This window comes from Alosa pseudoharengus, unplaced genomic scaffold, assembly GCF_046254945.1.
Source record: "Alosa pseudoharengus isolate Yale_2024_CS ecotype anadromous, Long Island Sound unplaced genomic scaffold, YU_APseudo_1.1 YU_APseudo_1.1_scf_4, whole genome shotgun sequence".
Taxonomy (NCBI): Eukaryota; Metazoa; Chordata; class Actinopteri; order Clupeiformes; family Clupeidae; genus Alosa; species Alosa pseudoharengus.
Window position 1 is genome coordinate 21,735,490 of NW_027468774.1, and position 21,142 is coordinate 21,756,631.

General features: G+C 43.2%; 1 protein-coding gene across 2 annotated transcripts in view; it reads right to left on the reverse strand.

Moving 5' to 3' along the window:
* Positions 1–20,975, reverse strand: part of usp43b (ubiquitin specific peptidase 43b) — a 61,484-nt gene extending 40,509 nt beyond the window's left edge. Inside the window, exons 1-2 of one of the 2 annotated variants that reach the window (XM_076265296.1) lie at positions 20,164–20,975; positions 12,706–12,855 (exon numbers count right to left, since the gene is read on the reverse strand). In XM_076265296.1, the coding sequence (XP_076121411.1) occupies positions 12,706–12,855; positions 20,164–20,796 (783 nt within the window). In that variant the 5' untranslated portion in view covers positions 20,797–20,975. Of the gene's footprint in view, positions 1–12,705; positions 12,856–18,530; positions 18,858–20,163 lie in introns of those variants that run through there. The other variant, XM_076265297.1, reaches the window with a different exon arrangement.
* Between the last annotated feature and the right edge of the window lie 167 nt (positions 20,976–21,142).

Genomic DNA, 21,142 nt, shown 5'->3' on the forward strand with positions numbered 1-21,142 from the left:
ATGGACTCACATGGGCAGACACTTCAGAATTTAACATGAGGGATTGAGAGAGAGGGACGCAGAGAGAGAGAGAGAGAGAGAGAGAGAGAGAGAGAGATGGAGGGGGTGGACAGACACAGAAAGAGAGAAAGAGGGTGAGCGATGAGGTGAGGAGAGAGTGAGAGACAGAGACATAGAGAGAGAGACAGAGGGGAAGGGGTTGAGAGAGTGGGGAGAGAACGAGAATTCTTCACTGTTGTCTCCTCTGCGCTGTGCTCCCTGAGCTGTGTGTGTGTGTGTGGGCAGCAGGTCCACTCAAAGGGCAGGGAGGAAACCTGTGATGTCCAGCCAGAGACCCCGCACAGAGACACAACGCTCCCTACGGGGACATTCTCTAACACAAATCATGTCGCTATACTTGGTGTAGAAGCCTGGAACATATCTTGGCCGATAAATCACTCCAGGAATTGGGGGTAAATGCTCCAATGATTGTTTTGACATTTCTCTTCGTACAGCACATGAACAATGTACATCCACAAGCGTATGGCGATAAAGGTGATCTGTCATCTGGAGGGTGCCTGTCAGTGCTCACAGGGGTCTGTTACTACATCTATACATTACGGCAGAGAAAGCATAGGTGGAAGAATGTAATGGAGAAAGTAGACTAAACTCAGGCATTATATAAAGTAAAGAAATAAAGCTTATCTGTTCATCCGAATAAACAAAACGCAGCCACGGACATTCATTAATGTAACACACTGGACTAAGAAAGCCTTTCCCACAGTCAAACTCTTTAGTCAATATTTAAGACATGGTATCAGCCAAACGTTAATGTGGTTGTACCCATATTCCTTATCATCAGCACTGTGCAATTGTATGGGAGGAAGCAAGCAGCCCCACACAAACACTGTGAAACACACTGAGGTTATAAGCGTGAGAGTGACTATCTTCACCACAGCCAGCCCAGACCTCATCAACTTGAAAGCTAACGTGAATTAATGTTGAATAGCTGGGGTATTCTCTAGCTTCTGGAAGTGTCAACAACAAGTAATGAAAATACTTGGAGTGCCAAGAGAGAATACACTGTTTGGCCTTAGAATGAACTGAGAGACAACCTCCAATCCTTCAGCTTGGCACCTTTCAATGGCCTAATTGAATTTCAGGGATTTAGATAAATTACATAGATTGCATGCTGAATTAAGCAGGATAGAGACTACAGGAGCTATGGTCTATTTGTGGGGATGATAACAAGGTTTGTGTGCTTATATTAAAGCAACATTATGTAACAATTTGCAACTTTTTGGGACACCAGGCAACGTTTTTGTGTTAATTAATCATCTTCGTCTGTCGGTATATGGTTAAATGACTCATTACAGGGCGAATGAAGACTCTCTTGCTCTCCCCTACTGCCTGTAGAAAGATATGTCCCGCTTGCAAGTTCGGTGTATCCTACCCGCGACCTTCAGTCTCACAAAGTCTCAGACATCACGAGAAGCAGGATCAGTCTACATCCTGCATCCCCAGCACAGAGGCAGGCTAATGAAACCCGGCTAGCGATTGTTGCAAACGTGTGTATAATGGCAGAGCGAAGAAGCAGCGAAAACCCTTGATGGAAGATGCAAAGAAAAGGAAAAGAGCTTCAGACTGAGCGAGGGCTCGCACACGTATCGACGCGTACAGACGCTAGGGGGAGCTTCATAGAGAAAAAGCACTCAGGCTTGCCTGGTGTCCCTTTAATGCCCAACTACTTTTGGTATCATTTTCAAATGAAAACTGTTTGGAGATCACTTGGTATTATGCCGAAGCCCAACTTCAGGGAAGACTTTCAATGATCCACCGAAAAGATTTTTTAGTTGATGCCTGTCGCTAACCCAGCTAGTTGCTATTCCATGCAACACAACCACTGTGACAGAACACAAATGCCTTGAACTAGTAGACCTATATCTAAAACACCCTCACTTATACTGTATGTCATTACAAATGAATTGCTAGTCCCTCTATATACATTTCACAAGACAGTGCTGAACACAAGACCACTCTGTACTCATCTCTTATTTAATTCCATTATTAATCATCCAGCCCCCCCTGGGTGGCAAGCACACTGATTAGACATTTTGAACATGGCACCAGTGATTTAGACCAAGCCAGCCTTGTTGTGTGTGTGTGGGAAAACCTCCAGGGTGAAATCAGTAATGCCTAATTCTGGAGTCGCCAGCATCGATTGTACACCCAATCTGTAGTGGGATTGGGAAGTTAATCTCTCTTGGACACGCACTAGAACTTGGAGGAGGGAGAAAAAAGGGAGTAATCCCGTAAATTATCCCGGTGCATATACCGGTGGTAACATCATCAGGTCGAAGGGGGTGCTGTATGCGGGTTCCAGCACTGTCATGGCAACAGTCCACAGTAAATAATTCAGCTGTTTGTAAGAGAGGTCACCTGGAGTTCTCTAGAGAGCACTCTCCCCAGTTGAGGAAGGCATCTCAAAAAAGTGTGGGGACAGAAAGAGTGATAGGGAAGGAGAGAAGAGACAGAGGGAGAAATAGAGGGGCAGAGGGAGAGAAAGAAAGAGCTATAGTGCAGCCGCACTCAGGGCACTGTAGAATAATGGACTCGCTCCACGGAGGTATGGAGGCTGTGCTAAAAATAGCTGTTTGGTAGAGGAGACAAAACCCCTCACACAGATAACACCCTAGAGACTTTCAGCAGATTTTTCAAAGACTAATATTCAGCAGAAAGTTTCTGATTAAACTTAAGAAGCAGTGATCTACTATTATAATAAGGAGCACTAATCATGGAGAGGCCATGGAGCAGACCAGAAAATCTTTCATTTTAATGCTTCTGCATTATGACAGATCTTTTCCATCACTGTGTATCTCTCTCTCTCTCTCTTTCTCTCTCTCTCTCTATCTCTCTCAGCCGAGGCACTGAGCAATCCCAGTCAAATGGTCGCTCCTTGAGCACATTCAGTATTACTGTCCAAATCTTTGCTGCATGGCTGCCCACGGGGTGGTGGGTGGGGGAAGCCCCAGGACCCTGGGGGGCTGGGGGGTGGGGGGGGTAATGTTGTACCCGGGTCAGGGAGCCATGGTCGTCAAAACAACAAGCAGGATTTTGGCGGGTGGTCAACACCGCACCTGGAGGTCGGTTGGGGGGACGTGACAAAACAATGTTGATAGGTTTGCTCAGCCGTGCTGCTGCGTCTGCCGTGTCTCCTGTCCTCACTTGTCTCCCTGCTCTTCGGTCTCTGTCTGTAATACGGCCCTGTTATACTCCCGCCACTCTGGAGCTGGAGTGGATGGGAGAGAGAACACCGGGACACTATAAGCCAATCCACTCCACACTGATATACCCTGTCCCAGTGAAGGCATGATGATAATGTCTGGCCTAACATGACTGACCAATTGCTGTCTGACATTATTAAGCTTACTCAGATGTGTCTGCACAATGGTATGAGTACAAGACTGAAAAACAAAACATAGAAAGGTACCTGGTCCATCTGAGAGGTAAAAAGCTAAAAGGCTGTAGGGCAATTTATAATTTTGCTGTATATCTATATATCTGCCCATCAGTTCACTTGATGTTAATAGACTTGATAGTAACATAAAAACAAGACATGCAATTACTAAAAGTAAATAGTATATGAATGGTGAAAGTGAGAGATGAATTTATGATCTGTTTTAAATAATTTTTTTTAGTCCCTAAATAACAGCAGACTGGTGTATCAAGGAAAGAAAACAACAGTCTCTCTTTTGAAAGTGGCTGATTTGAATGATTTTGAAGAACAGCCATTTTTATGGAAAACAACACAATTGCAATAATAACTGGCCCTAAACAGAAGCAAACTAGTGAGACTGAGAGAAAAATATCCTATCTGTGGATGAATATATTTCACAAAATCTCAGAACCAAAAAAAAACAGCAGTGCATCATCCCATCTCAGTGTTGCTGCTATCTGTCAAAACAGATCGCTTGAGTTAAAATAATTGTCTCCTAAACACAGACACAGCTCAGGCAGAAATGAAAACGAATATTAATGCCAGCTATTATTAGTGGCAAAAAAGAGAAAAAAGGAAGACACTCCCATATTCAGAAAATAACAGCAACTTTTCCCCCCAAACTGGAGGTGATTGAATCTCTAATATTGGGTGCATATTAAAACTTTGAATGATACTTATCTCCACATAATCACCACTGAACTGCTGAATGCAGATTTGTAAAAGCGAAAACTCCCCCGATTCATTTGACCACAATTTTCACATCAGCTATACAGTATCTGTCCACCACTCGCTGGCTCTCTAAACAGCCTGGGAAGGTTGAAGAATGCATCTGAATAAGTGATGAAAGGACGGAGCCACAAGTGCTGTGCACTGCTTGACCCTGGCCAGCCCCATAAAAGGGGGGATGCATGAAAGTGGCTGAGGCACTAGACAGTCGGAGCTTAATTGTCTTGCCGCGAGCAAAGTATGCCAGCAGACTGCTGAAAAAATTAAAAGGGCTTTTTCAAGAACAAAGCTCCGGCGTAAAAGGTGATGAACTGACACTAACCATAGCAGTGGTAAACAGTGACCGATATCAAACAATATCAGACACATGCACTTATAGAAAGACAAAGGCAAACAGCATGCCCTGATGTGTCCTGTCTTTCAGCTTTTAGCATCTAAGGGGAGAGGTGCTAATGCTTGCAATTAATGGCAAGTCCTTCCGATGACGGTGCATCGGATGAGGGGTCAAGTCAGTGCACATTCACACACACTCACACACACACACAAACACATACACAAAAACACACTTCCCTGGACACGTGTTCTTACAGGCTGCTTTCTCTGCTCGGGTGGCCCCAAGCCACAGGAAACCATTTGCATCCTGCAGGGCAGGCGGAATCAAAAGAGGGGAAGAGGAAACACAAAAACAATAGGCCTGCCCTCTGCCCTCGGTGTCACACCGCACAGTCGGCCTAGAGGCTGTCGCCTGGGCTGTGTTGGGGATGAGGATGTAATCACATGGTTCCCGTAGTACACAGATTTATGAGCGCAGGCCATTCCGATCCTCCTATTTGCTCTTTACTAACATTCCAGGCTTGTGGGGGCCAAATAGTCCATTAAATTTTGACTGCTAAACCCTGAGTTAGATTTCAAAAGTGTAGTTTGGAACAGTACAGTGAGGCCAAAAAATGAAATATGAAAATGCCTGTATGACATTTCTGGTATTATGGTCGAATGCTGCATACTGGATCTTATGAACAGTCTCAGATGAAGCTTTGCTGATTTTCATGGGATTATTCAGACCTTGGCCTCCCCTAAGAGTATTCTATTCAGCCTTTGCTGTACAATGATGAGCTGAATTCCAGGGACAATTTTACCCCATGTGTATGCCTTGCCCCAAAGATGAACCCAAGTTGTGTGAAAACAAGCACACACACACACACACACACACAAACACAAACACATTCTTGAGTCTTGGCTGCCTTTCCCTCCACAGGAGAGCCTGGCAGGGGTTCCTTTTCAGAGCCTAAATCCCATTTTTTCAGGTGGGATTTGACTCCCCTCCCGATTCTGTAGATGATGCAGTTCCTCGGCCGACCCCTGACCTATGGCCCTCTGTGTTGTGTCCTCACTGATGATGACAAACTCTCTCAGCACTGACTGGCTCAGGTTCAGCCTAATTCATTCCACTGTGACCCTACATCCACACATCAAAGTCAGCCATTACTAGATTCATTACACATTATGTGTGGAGCGGTTTCATTACCTCAGTGCTTAAATTTGCACAGGAAAACCCAACAGAAATAGCACTTTTACGGTGCCTTTCCACGGCACTGATGAGTGTGGAGAGAGGTTGAATGATATTCATTTTGGGGGGGAGAAACTGCACAGTCAGCCTCATATCCAACCCTACATAAAAACGGATATATTTTTAAAAAATGGTCAGTTCCGCATCTATTTATTGATGCTGACTCTTGAATTTTTCAGGAGCATTGGCTGTGGAAGAGTTACTACAGGGTGGGTGTGTATTAACACAGCCCCTCCGTGGAGAAGGTGCCTTAAAACAGGATGTGGCTCCCTGCTGTATACCTGCTGTGCCACCCTGTGATAATGACAGTAAGCGCTTTCAGACATACGTGTAAGACCGGAGGTTCTGCCGATGTTAAACGGTGGGGCCGTATATCTGAACGACATAACCGGTCATATGGAAGTCCGAATTCACCCGGTGTTTATACTACCCCCGACCTAGTATTTCCTCCGGACATTATGTAAATGTGCTGTGTCTGAACGAGGAGTAGAACATTCGGTTAAAATCACACCTAGTGAGAGGGCGTGTTGGTGACGTTTCCTTCATGCGTCCATGTGGTTAGATCTGACTTAAATGCCAGTGTTATGATGGAGTGGCATAGTGCTGTCCAGAAAATCTCCAACCTGGAAAGATGCAGACATCACGGAGCTACTGTCCATGAGGGCATACAACATTTTGATAGAACACCTGAAGGGAACGTTAGAGACACGTTAGGCTACAACTGCATGGCAAGGAGAAACGAATTCAGAAGACTGAATCATCATAAGCAGAAGGCGCTGAAAAGGCAGTAGCCTATAGCGACGTCGTTGACGACAATAACAGGAGTATTTAATAAATTGTTAGCCAACACGGTTTTCTGTTCATTGATAGCCTTCATGACCTGCTGAGCTCGCTGATATTTGCTGAGCATATATGCCTAGAGAAAATGAAAACGAAGAAAACCCAACTTTGTTCCAAGCTCCTTACGTAAATGCTACACATGGGGAGAGGATGCTTTTGGAAAAAATAAACCATGAAAAAACTTCACTGTTATTAATGTTAGTATTTTGTTTGTTGCTTAAAAACGTTGTATGATCTTGAAGTCTTGAGTTAGCCTACTGAATTGGCTGGTAGCCTACCATAAAGTTTGTGCATGCTCTCTCTCTCCAACGCAAACCAGATTTGGGGTTCTATAGCCTAGCTAATTCTGGTACATAACGTTGAAAACAGATAAATGTGTTTATTTGAAGCACACATACAAATACTGTAGGCTAGGTCAATTTCAAGTGCCCACTTACGTGACTACTTCAAGTATTAGCCTTTGCACAATAGATTTCTTCTTCTTTAGCCTACATAATCATAGGCTATATTTTGTAAACAAGAAGCAGCTGTGACAGGCAGCGGCCGCATATAATCTGCGTCATGTCTCAGCATCTTGTGAACTCTACAAGCCCCCACCCCTCACTCGACAACCACACGGAGATTCTGTAATGTGCGTGTATGTCGTTCACACATACGTCCGTGTAAGGTCAGTATTAGGTCCGCAGTTTAGCATCATATCTGAATCATCCGAAGGGTAGGACCTCCGTTTGACAAACCTCCTCATATACTCCGGAGGTTATATCTGAAAGCGCTTAATACTGATTTCAACGAGTCATTTTCTTTTTTCTCACTATTTCTCCTAGGATGCCATTTCTTTTCATTGAAAAGACACAAACTATCCCATTACAGTGCCACTTCTATGTCATCATCCTTGGAACCAACAATTCTGTCAGTCTGTGTAGGAGAGGATCAGGTATTTGGTTCTTTTGATAAGCATAAAGTCAGACATTTTCTCACAGTTTCTCTGCCACTGAAATACAGCTGCAACGTCACTCTTCCAGTAACTCAGATACACTCAGTAGAGCATAACGTTGTTAGCACAAGGTCATGAGGTTTGATACTATAAGATAATATGTACTGATAAAAGATATACATGCACGTGGTGGTGAATAAGAAGACTGACATTGCTGTGTGTCGTCTTCAGATCTGTTGTGGTTCCTGACATGCCACAGTGGTCAACAACTGAGACACATTTACTCACTCCTTAAAATACTATTGTGAAATATTAGCATAATATTCGCTGAAAAACAGAATGATGAAAATAGGAAGACATTTTCAGCTGACACATTTGCTCTAGTGCCATGTCAAAACTCCTTATTGGGCTAGTAGCACGCTGATGATGGTGACACATTTGTGACAGGACTAATAAACATGGGGTGATTCCTGCCAGGATGTCAGAACCCAACAGAGATGTGAAGCTCGACACTGACAGCTTTGGTCAGAGGCGTTCAGGCAGATACGGGGTTACTGTACCGGTAACTCTTCCCTTCTTATCGCATTCCATCCTGCTCTGGGCTGTGCGGAACTGCCGATGCGCTTCTCACCTCTCCTCCCTCGCGCCTAGCTGTGCAGAACAAGCACCTCTTTCTTCGCCCGGCTCACAAAAGCCCTCATTCATCACACAGCAAAGATGGCACTTCTGCTGCTCTGTCTCTACAGCGATGCATGGTCAACAAATGGGGGGAGAAATCAGAGGCCCCTGAGTCTGGGTGTGGGTACGTGTACATGTGTGAGCGTGTGTGTGTGTGCCTGTGTGTCTGTAGTAAATAAGGAGAGAGATACATAAATACCTAATATAATATAATATAAATAAATAGATCTAGAAAAAGTCTGTGTAGGCTATGTGTTTGTGTGTGTGTGTGTGTGTTTGTGTGTGTGTGTGAGAGAGAGAGGTTTCCTATCATGAAGCACTACATCACTGTATCATGTGTGTCCTTGAAGTGTTTTGACTCCATTGAAAACTTCTAATTCCTCTTCATTCCCGAAATCAAAGCAAACAGAATAAACTAACAATCATTAAGAATTCTCATCTGGGTGGGCCAAGTGTGTGGAGCAGTGGTATTCCTCCTCATCCTCCCAGCAGGATGCTGTGCCTTGCTCCCGGACTGACTCTTCTAACAGTGGCACTGACAGCCCCAGAATCCCTGGGTCTCTCCGGAAGCTTCCCTGCCTCGCTCCAGGGACGTGTGCGGACTCACAACTCCAGCCTCCTCGCACACTGTTTGCCCCCGTTGTGACCTGGACTGACTCTTTCAAGGGAATCACTGCAATGTCTCTTATTCAGGCACTGATTGTTTGTGCTGTGTGGATTTTCTATTCCAAACAGTCCAATTGTACTAAAGCAATCTTTCTGAAATAATACTTGATATGAAAAGAGCAGAACTTTTTCAACATTTGTGTACAAACAAAGCCATCAAAGGCAACAAAGCCATTACTCTGAGTCTATTGAAAACTGTGAGAGAACAGAGCTTACAGTTACTCTATGAGTGGTCCTAAGACACAAAATATTTGTTAGAACAGTCAGGGAGTTCAGAACATCATGTGGGTCGGACAACTGCCAAGTCCTATTTCATCTGCCTACTTTCCTCAAGCCTCTATTGTGTACTGGAAGACACAATCAATAATGTTAAACAGTAGCAAAAGAAAACCATCAAGACAACAATTAAGTCTCTGAGACCCTAACACTGTGGCTTAATAGTTTAAATGGGATCCACGGCAACAACTCTATCGAAACCCATCAGAAGCACTTTAGCCAAACTTCAACTACATTATAATTGTGTTCCACGGAGTAATTATGAATATTTTACTGCTATGTGAAAGGAGCAACGTGACCCCAGAATGAACCCCAATTCTCTTTAAGAGTCTTTCTTTAAAAGCAGACGGCAAACTGCTCCACTTGCCGCTAAAGGCACAACTATAGGAACTGTATCTGTCAGAGGCACATCTGTGTGAGCTCAGCTTGTGCAAGGAGGGTTTCAGAAGGCCTTTATCTTGGTTAGTGCCACGTTTCTGAGAATGTAGCAATCAGACTCGTTCTGTAGCAATCAGACTCTTTCATTCTGAGAGTGAAAGTCTGACTGTTTGGAACCCTGTGTGAATATTTAGTCACAGTGTGACTGTGTGTATGAGATTAACTACTGAGGTGGTCAAAAAGAATGTAAAACCTCAGGATGTCATGATGACCACAACCTACAGCACCCCATCTTTGGGACGCAAATGACATAGCACACACCCATAGGCTCACAGTCTCCAAACCCACACAAGAGTTCCACAGGAGCTTTTTCTGAGTCTCTTCCCTTATCTGCCTATCTTTCTCCTCACTGCAATGCTGCACAAAGAATGTGGCAAAGGCTCCTCAGAAGAGGATGGAGTGAATCAAAGACACTACAACATAGACGGGGCCTTACGAAAGATTTGACCGCCTCTCCCTCAGAGGCAAATCCCATTAGATGGGACAGAAGGTGAGAAGCTGAGCTATTTTTCTTAGGGCTTCCAAGGCAGTGGACCATCAGGCCGCGTGTTTTCATGCTGATAAAAATAATATCCATGGCAACACTTGTGTCGGCAGAGCCCTCAGTGGCGGTTTCACAGGGGAGCTGGCCACACATTAGAGACAACTGTCAAAAACGATTTTCTGTCCTACACAAGGGTACCACAGCGACTGTGTGTTTACCACATAAATGTCATTTTCAATCCCAAGTTATAAGGAGAGTCATTTTTGTCACTTCCTCTGTTGACCAGTCAACTGAACTGGCCCCATCAGATTTTCACATGTGACCTTGGACTGGGTCACACAATCCTGATAGTTCTCTCCTTCCCCATATCCTTCCGGTTGGATATATCTTCAGCCAGTCTCATTCATAACAGAACCATATTTATGCTTTTCCTATGAAGGCACATCCATCACACCCAGAAAAAGGTTGCTGGCAGATGCATGGCAGAGTGGAAGCTCACAGCCCTGCAGAAGGATATCAGCGGTCTCAGTGACGTGTTGTGTCTTTTCACACCAGCAGCACTGACGTGATGTTTCCTCCGAGAAACACCGGGCCTCTTCAGACCCCACTCGCACCAGAGTGATATGAGGTTTTTTCCTGGTCGCAGGCCAAAGCCGTGGCTCACAATGGGGACAGCTTTCCGAGGATTCTCACTATGTGCCCCAGCTGCGGGGAAGTGGGAATGTTGACGTTGGTTTTTGCGCTTCATTCATTTATTTACACAGCCAGAGCGGAGCTATCACTCGGGAAGAGGGACTCAGAATCGGTGGATTCCAGGGTCAGGTCCAAAACCATAGCAGGAGCAGTTACGCTTCATCTCATTATAATTGTCTTTAAGCCTATCAACAAAAACATACCATAACAAAATACAGACCAGCTAATTACTATTCATGCTCTTCCAGGAAAAAAAGAACAGATAATCCTGGTTTTATAACACAACAAGGGGAACAGGAAAACAAAATTTGAGATGTAACAAATAAACTAAAATCATAACTCACAACTGTGAAAGACAGACTGAGAAAATAAGTCAGTCCTGACTAAACTTTTTTTTAGCTGAAACCCATCTGAGAGGATTTGCTTCAGGATTCAATCCAAGTATCTTTGGAAAATATGCGACCTTTTGCCTCTCCCATGACTGTGTCACCAGGTCATACTGACAGTCCTTATCTCAGGATGACAAACTCCAGACCCTGTGCTTCTCCTCATCCTTCTGGTGAGACCAGACAAGGCGTCGTGACACCTTTTCTGGGTTACATTATCTCTTTCCATCTGCACGATCTGAAAGAAAGTTAGAACTGCCCCATGGAAAAATGCATGGTCATAAAACCATGTTATAAAACAATTACTTGAAACATAACAGGTCATCAACTAGTACTTAACTGCTTACATACAACAGCCATGTGTTCCTTCAACAATGTTGTGATGGTGTTGGTGTTCGTTATGGCTGATATGGTATAACTTAGTAGTCAATTCAAAAGAACAGTGTTAATGATGCAGAGGGTCTTTTTTAAATGCACATCCAGAAATGTGCATGCACTCACATACACACACACACACACACACCATCACACACACATTCAAACACATAACATGCAAATTTTAATACAATTTCTACAGGAATAGCGACAATAGCACAGATCAAAGCACTACCCAGGGGGCTTCAGGCTTCAGAGTAAGCCGTGGGTGTTCCTGAAGGTGCATGAACAGAACACAGCCATCTACTAATGGCTCCATGCTTTTTACTGTAAATCCCTGACAAAAGAAACAACCACGGCACAAAATGGCTTGCTAATCACTTGTTTTGCCACTTTTTAACAGCACAGTAGTAAAACCTGTGACCAACTGCCTGTCATATGGTTTAGGATATTTAAGTCAGTGAGAACCTCAGGTTTAGTAGCCAGAGGAATTATCCAGTCAAAACAAAACATACCTCTAGATTCTCTAGGATCAGGGAATATGACTGACTCAGGGCCTTAAATTCTTCCTCTGGTGCAAACAACCAGTCAAACGAGAACACCAATGAGAAATTCCTCAAGACAAGCAATTTAAAAACAACATTAACCCCTTCCACTTACATTTAGAGTCAGAGGTAGCCTGGAGATTTCAGACCCTGGTAATCTAGAAAGATTAAGGGTCTGGCCACGAATAATGTAATGGCCCAACTCGAGGGGCGGCACCAAGCGTGCATTTGAAAATCTCACTGCAATTGGATCCCTGTGATACAAGTGGCAAAAGTAACGTGCATCAATACTCATTGCCAGAGTGTCTTGCAGAGACAATTCAAATTGTGCTCTTGCGAGAACTCTGGATTTTCCAGGGTAAGTCAAAGGGCAAATATACACCATATCATAAAGTTACATCAAGCTCACACATCTTAAAAGACTTGTAATACTGAAACATTTTGTTTGTACTTTCATAAAACAATTATCATTCTCTTCATACATGACAGTTATATCTGAATGTTAAACCAGTTGATGTTAGATGATGGAAAAGAACCAAGTAATTAAGTTAGTTCACATAACACAACTTGGCTCACTTATCAATGTTAGTACTGAAGTATAGTATAACTTTGAAGTGACCTTTCCAGAAGTTTTGCACTTGTTGTGGTTGTTTGTGCAGGAGGAGGGATTGACGTCCTCATGAACACGGTCCAGGAGCCAGAGAAGAAATTCCAGGGCATCATGCTGGGAGTTTCCCCGGAACTGAGAGCCATATTTGGACACGATACTCTAGATGGAAGAAATAAATAAAAAGGAAGATGGTCATCTGAGCCATTTAATGATGTTTTTTTATTTTTGCAGGTAAGATTTCTTAAAATATCACCACAATGCTTCTGTGCACAGAAGTGAGAGGGGCCCAATGGAAATTGAAAAATAAATGCACAACCCGCACCGAATGATTTGGATCATTGGCACTGACATCATACTAGGATGGGCACTAGCAATCAGTAGCAGCTGGAACATGGGAATCACTCTGTGGTTTTTAAGACTGTGTTCACTCGATGCTTATCACAGTCACAGCAGGCTGTAGACCACAGCGTGAAATTCAGCGGATTTGTGCACATTCACCACAGCACCTGTGATCACTCATTCATTCACACACATACACAGTCCACATACACACACACATCCTCCCCCTCCCACACACACACACACACACAAACACACACACAGTGGCATTACTTTATCCAAAGTGACCACTATGATTCCCAGTTCCTTCACTTGCATCAGTCAGATGGCTGTGGCACAGTGCTATGCTTGAATTGCAAATTGGGCTTAAGCTCCTCACACAAAACCATTCTGCTGCCACCACAGACACACATGCCAATAGCCTGTGCCTTTTCAACCCTTACAGCAAATCACAGCAGTCTAGTTATGGACCACCTTAGGTGATTGACTGTCATTTCAGAGGTATTTTATTCCACTCTAGGAACGATGCCAATACTTTGTTTTAAAAAAAATAGCATCTATTTATTTGACCTACTATTGCAGAACAACAAGAAATCAGGTACAACGACACCTGCATAAATATCTTTTAATGTCCTAGGACCACTCCTGCTCTGATACACTGTGTTAAATCTTTGCTTTAGTACACTTTGATGTATTACTGTTGGCACATGGTCCAGTTACAGTCGTGGTACTTTACCCTGCTCCTGAGGATGCGTTCTCCTTCTGAGCTGAACTGCTACTCTAATTTACATTAGCTGATTCAGCTTTAATTATGCTCCCTCTTTAACACTGAGGATTCGGGCAAGGTGAATTAGATCAGTTCACGATCTGCAGGAGAAGTCTATCTACGAGTTTCACCTAATCCAGATCACAATGCAGAACTCAAACATACACACCGACTGGCAATGCGTGGTCGGCACTCCTTTTGCCACCCTGGGTGTCGGCATATTAGAAATACTCACCTTTCCCAGTACTCTACTTTTCTCTGTTCTCTCATGTGGCAGTCAAACACTTGATGTTCACTAGATAACCAAGGATAAACATTTGGAACAGTGCTTGGGAAGTCTAAGAAGTCACCCGCAGAGTTCTAAGTGGACTTTGAGCAGAAAAGCAGACCATCTGTCAACGTTCTGTGTAGTAACCATTTCCTGAGACACTCTAAAGTATTCCTGATTTTGAGCTCGGAGGAATGGTTTCATGGTATATACAGCATAAAGGATGTGTACCAGAAATGACACATTATACAAATTATCATTACATAAAGAGAGTGCCCCAGATGCTTACAGTACAGTAACTGCCTGAGAGGTGAGCCACCTTAAGGAAGAGATACGCCCCTTACAGGCTGCTATGGAGTGGCCCTTCGAGACACATCTTCAAAGACCAATCACTGCACTGGACCATGTCCAAGACCAAACTCTCATCCATATAGCTTGGGCTAATTACGGCACTTGAAAGAACTTGTCGTTTCATCACACCGTTTCAAAGAGTGCAGGCTGGCAGGAGTCTCCAGCAGCAACACGGCACTGTGGGTGTCCTGTTTATGCAAGACTACATCCAATGCTACTTCATAGTCGCATGTATATCCCCCGCACACCACCAAAACATGTACTGAAGCCTTTCTTCTGCCTAGACACTTTACAGTGTAGATTATCTGTGCACATATAGGGGAATGCCAGATAGGAATGATTCCACAACAGACCAAAAAGACCTGACGTGCCCTCAGTTGGTTTGAGTGTGGAAATTCAGAGGACAAAAGAGAAGGATGTGTGTGCAGTGAAGAGTGACCTGACCTTGAAAATCAACCAAGTTTAACACTCATTTGAGATAATTATACATGCTTTGCAGTAAGGCTGACAGAGGGCAATGAACCTGATCAAAAGATCACAACTGAAAGAAACTGAAATTAAAAAGGAAAGAATATTAACGGTCTAGACATGGATAAAGACTTTATTTTATTTTCAACTACCCCTTATTTACTGGATTGAAGTCTGAATTACACTTGATTCTGTATCTCACCATCACATTGGGCCTAATTCATACTTTAAAAATAAAGTGATTGATGCCTGGCCTATTTTTTATGGGGAAACATTTACTTGCTGTCAGACTCAACAGTTGAGCTACCGAACAGTTCTGTAACTGAATCTGGCCAGACAGAGCTGCCAATGTGATCTCACAACTTCTCAAATGTGTTCTTTGAACAAATTGTGGAAGTAAGATAAAACAGACTGCTGAAGAGTAGATACTCTCCTTCTTAAAGAAAAAAATCATCCCTATTCAGCCCACATGCAGCTCTGGAGGGCCTTTGAACGGATTTCGCTGATAAAACAAGTACAATGAAGTTACAGTGAACGCCGCCAGAATACTTTAAAAAAACACAACAACTGCACCCTTCAGTGAATGTTTATTGTAAAAACCTTGGTGGGGCAGACCACATGGGGTGATCAACACATATCTGTAAGCCCAGCTTTCATAACAACATCGCTACGATGCTGCTGTTACCATGAACTGAAACCAGACTCTGATCTGATGACACCCCACCGAGAGACATTCCTCACAACTCACTACAGCATAAATAAATAGATTTCACCCACCTCGGGACAACCCAAGTTCATTTCTGACCGGGTTCCCAGAAATAACTGCTCATGTGCTTAGACAATACAGCTACCTTCTTAAAGATTTGAGGATTGATAAAGCCATTTATGATCTCTTTGAATGAGTGAGGCTTGTAGAAACAATCTGATTGCTCAGATAAAACATTAAGGCTATGTAAAACCGGGCAGCCAGCTTGCAATTGCCTATATGGATCAAACACTTGCTTCAGATGTTCCTTTATCAAAGTACACTATCTATGAATCTTCACTAAACCAGATTTACAGAGAATATCACTGCAACACTACAAATGGACAGACAATCTTGAAAATATTCAAAATCTTAATGCTATTTCTCCTCGAAAAACTTTCATGGGAAAGAGCAATGGCTAATGACCCATGTCCAGTGGATAAGTGTTTATGCTAAGCACTGTATGCAGAGCCACAGATGTATATTGATCTGGGGGAATGTTTTGACCCAGAGTGGGCAGACAGTATCTCCCAGTTGCCGCAACCCCAAATATTGACACATTCCTTAACTCTGGTTTTGGTGTGCCTGCTATGAAGCTGTCATGCGCGCGCGCGCGAAAACACACACACACACACACACACACACACGCACACACACACACACAGTCAATAATTAACTTGGACCCAGGTGGCTGTGAAAATCACCGTAATCCAGTTAACTACTATATGCTGCATGCATGGCAACTTTTTCCCACAACAAAAGCCTATGACTACAATGAAAGCATTTTTATTCTGTGCTATACTGCCCTTGTATAGGGCACATCCTTTATACTCATCAATGTAGTTAATGTCTGATCAGTTTTGCCAGAAATGAACCGTCTGACATTAAACCTACAACGTCATGCAACTGATAAAAGAAGGGGACACTTCTGTTGTGTCACTATATGGAACTAGAAGAAAATAAAAAAATATATCTATTCTCTTGAATTTTCTCAACCCATTTCTATGTGGTGTTTCAATGCTCTCTGAGGACTGGAAGTTAATTTGCCATAACTAGGGACAATTCCATTTATTCAAGGTTGTGCTAGTGTCACGCCTTAAGCCTGATGAGACTTGCTCTGATAATTGCTAACTTCACAAAAGGCCCATTACTCTCAGTGGTCTTGATTAAAGTATAGGTCTACAGTCCTCAACTGTTTATGGGTGGAATCTGCTGTCAGATTTGAGGGAAACACTGGGTCTACCACACAAAAGGCAGTCACTGTGAGTGCTTGAAGATCCCTTTAAATGGCCTGGGCATTGACTCAACATGGCACCATATCACAAGACCTGCAGACCAGACACAACAGAAGGGCTCTGTTTTGAACAGGAAGTCTTCTTTAACATAAAGGGAAACGTAAAGCATATCATTAAGTCCACTCAATTGTAACTTAAGTCTATATTAAGTTACATTAAGTCCACTTAATTGTAACCTCAAGTATATACTAAGTTACATTGTGCTCTCACCAGAGTGAAGAGATGCTGCATGTGTAGACAGTGTGTCATGGTGATCTAGATTTACACCACCATATAACTCTTAAACCTTCAAACACACACGGTCTGTCACAGTGATTAGGTACACCTACTTTAGTAAAGTTGCATTATCTTGTCAATAGTCTCCATGTGCCGTCCTATAATGCAGATAACTTAGATAGTATTTGGCTGTGGTAAGTCAGGGTCAGGGAAATGAAGAAAATTGAATAACGGCAACTCATCTAAATTACCATAGTGGTTAACCACAATGCCAACATGTGATCTAAACATTCACTAATCATGACCACCCAACCAATGATTGATCTTTGACAACGGGACAGATCCATGATGATTTAGACATTTTAAAAAATATATAATTCCTGATACAAGAGAATAACTACATCAATAAGGTTCCAAGTTGTGAACAACGCAAGGTGTTCTCACGCAAACAAAAGCCTCGGATGTCCACTTCTTCCAGAGTGATTACCATTTCCAGGAATAACATAACACACTTTCTCCCCCTTTGCCCACATCATCCTTCTCTCTCTGCTCTTACCTTGAGATATGAAGCTTAGCTACAATCCAGAGCTTAGCGCCTCAGGCAACGGAGCAGGGTGATTCATTCTCTCTGCTCCTCAGAATATGTGGGCAGTGTGGAGCTGGAGGGTTTGGGGAGTGGTGGAGGGAGCTAATACTGTCACATGCTCCACAAATATTTTTTTCAGTGGGCCTCAGGAGTATGTAATCTGTCTCTATATACAACATCCAGATGCCAAGAGCCTTTTTAGTTTATGTATGGATTATGGCTGAGTTCGGAACACTATTGTTCATTCTTCTCTAGACTCAGGAGATACAAGCTGAGACCCTGGTCAGGAAGACACATGAACCAGCCACTTTCAAGGCAGAAAATAAGGCCTTGATTTTAACAACCATGGTCAATTGATTGTCTGTCCACAGGGATCTTAATTCTGCAAGAACTACATGATAGAATGTGTCCACCAATATCAAAGGATATGAATGGGCATAGTGTGGATGGAAGTAACATGCATGTTTTATATAAATTTGTCAAATGCCTGACTTGTATAAAGTGTAATGATTTTTGCTAACTAAGTGTTAGGCCTATGTTTTGGTTGGGTGGAGGACCTTTCTAGCCTGGAAAAATCCAAACTCATTCACAAAGTGAATAGAGTCTTGTGACTCCTGATTAGGAAACGTTTACAACACTTGCATCACAATGGGCACCAACTTAGAAATCCTTGGTCCAGCCTTACCAATTACTCACATTGATCAGAGATTCCTAATGTTACTTCCTATTTTGCCTAAACTTTACAAACTGACAATAAACAGCATCAACAGTCAGGAAAACAATGTACAGTATGTGTCTACCTTTGCTGTAAATAAATTTCTGCATTTTTCCAACTGCATTTTTTGACGTTTGCAGGTGTTGCTGCTTCTGTTTATCACAATAAGTTTCGGTTTCGTCTTCCCATCTCGTTGCTGATTGGCCTGACATTTTTCTTGTTTGAGAGAAACAGTTATGAACTATGGTGATCCAGGCTAGGTCTTTTCTGCCTAGCTGCATGCTTGCCTAATATAGCCATACCCAAATTCACTTTCTGAATAGAGGTGGCAAGACTATTTATGCATCCACAAATCACTTTCAACTATGCATGTAAATTAACTTAATATAACAACTGAATAAATCAAATTTAACTGTGCATTTGATGTATGAATAAGATCCCTGCCAACATTACTGCACATTAACATGTATATCACCTTCGATAACTGCTGGGAGCTGTTCACAAACAAATTACTCCCAGTGGCTTATTGTGTGGCAGCTTAAATACCGCTGGTCTTTCATCCTCAAGTCACGGCTGAAATCACAATCGCGATAAGACCACAAAAGCCATGAGACGCCGAAATATGAGACAGATCTGCACTCCCAAAGCAGACTCCCGGGGGTAGCGTGAGACGTCACTCTGACTAATTTTGGCTGACCAGAGTTGCGCAGCATTCTATTGTTGAAGCTCAGAGTACTTCTTAGATGGCTTTGTGATGTTGCTGGGCTCAGAAGAGACTGCCAGCTCAGCACTTCGGCCCAGACACCTGGTGACCCCTGTGGCCCTGGGCTCTGTGGCACACTACTGCCGGCCGCCTGCAGCATCAGCATTCAGGGAGCAGCACTCAATAGGCCTTGTCCTCAGGGGAGGACTTTGTGTTGAGTCCTGCTGATAAGCTGCATAAACAGCCCTGTCGGTAAGTGCCCCTCAAGTTTTGGATGAAAACACTTCCTTATAAAAAATTACCCCTTTTTCACCAGATTTTGACTGAAAACAACAGATAGTAATTAAAGACTATATGATGGACTTTTATAATGTCAAATTCAGACAATATGGACAGTTGAATAATATTCCACTAATTATCTTGCCCTCTGTAATGAAGGGCATGAAATGTTTGGCTCACTTGTCTGGACCAGCAGAAGTGTTTTTGTTTTGTTTTTTTCTTCACTGCCTTGTCCAGAGGCATGGATAGTTTTCAAGTGTTCAAGAAATTCAGAGCAGTTGCTTCTGCATGATGAATCTCTGATGGGAGGTTATTTAATCGTTTTCTAATGAGATGCACTGGTGTGAAACCAACAGCTATTCAAATTTCAGTATAAGTGATGTTATCAAAACATGGGGATTTCATAATTTATGTCTAATGATTCCTTAGCAGCAAACCATAGGGAAAGTTATCAGAGCCACAAGGAAACCCCGCGCACTTTAACGAAAAAAAAAACACCAGTCAATAGGCCTACAGAGCTACATCAACGACTTTCCAGAGGGGTTATTTTGTAAGAACCCAACTGGACGCTTCCCACTTGTATTCTGTACATCGCTTCTATTACCACATTACACAGCCCTACAATAGCCTACCAAATAGGCTATGTCTCGCAAGTAGTCAGTTAAACACTGAGGTTATATTTTTACCGGCGACTGAATTCAAATGATTTAGAGTGCCACAGTTAACGTAGCTTTACCTTAAATTCCACGGATAACTGAGGAGTGTATTCCAAAGTCCATAGCGCCCTGACAAGAGACGCTAACTGCTCGGTCACCTCTCCCTGGGCAGACTGCATGTCCTCAGTCTTTACAATTCCATTGACTCTCCTTTCACTGAAATCCAACTTGTACCGTTCAAGGCAAAGATATTCCGCCAGCAAGTCGGTATTACTTAAGCACTGTACTACTGCATTCATGAAGCAAGTGTTTCCGTGATTTTTCAGACCCAGGACACCTGGAGTTTTGTCTCCATAAGACAAGGACAATCTATCTTTAAGAGAGTTTACGTGACGGGATGAAAGCGTCAAACTTTTTTTCGTCAAGCGCTCAGACGTGACCTGGGTGTCCTCTTTCATATATCCTGAGTTCGCGCTGAGCGTGCAAGGTGTACCGTCCCGAAATCCCCCGTCATCATCTTCTCCATCCACCGGTTCAGCGTCCCCGACATGAGCCCATGTGCCCAAAGTTTTCAGAATTTTATTCATAAGACTTCCCACTGACTTAAATGATTTCTTTCGAAATAACTTCGCTGCCGTTTGTTTCTTCTCTTTGCTCTTGGCGGTCTTGGTTTTCATTGATTCGTCTTTTGACTTGGTCTCTCTCGTATCCATGACTATCCTGAGAGCTATCACTAGTCACAGAGAGAAAAAACGGGAGACAGCTCCGGTGAAAGCTTCTCCACCTGTCCGCATTTAAGGTCTTTCAACCCCAAAGCAGGACAGCTCGGATAGAGGTTGAACTACAGTGGCACAAACAAGCGGTGCCAAGGCACAGGGAAAAACAGCCATGAACATGTCCACGTCTCGAGCATTCCGACAGTTCAGACTCGCGTGAGCTGTCATTCTCCGTCAGAGGGACGCCGCGCCCAGTGTTTACACGTAGTGATCCTCCCGCTGATCACGCTCTCAGTTGGCGGTTTTTGTAAAGCGCGCTGAACTGACAGTGGGCTTCACCTAC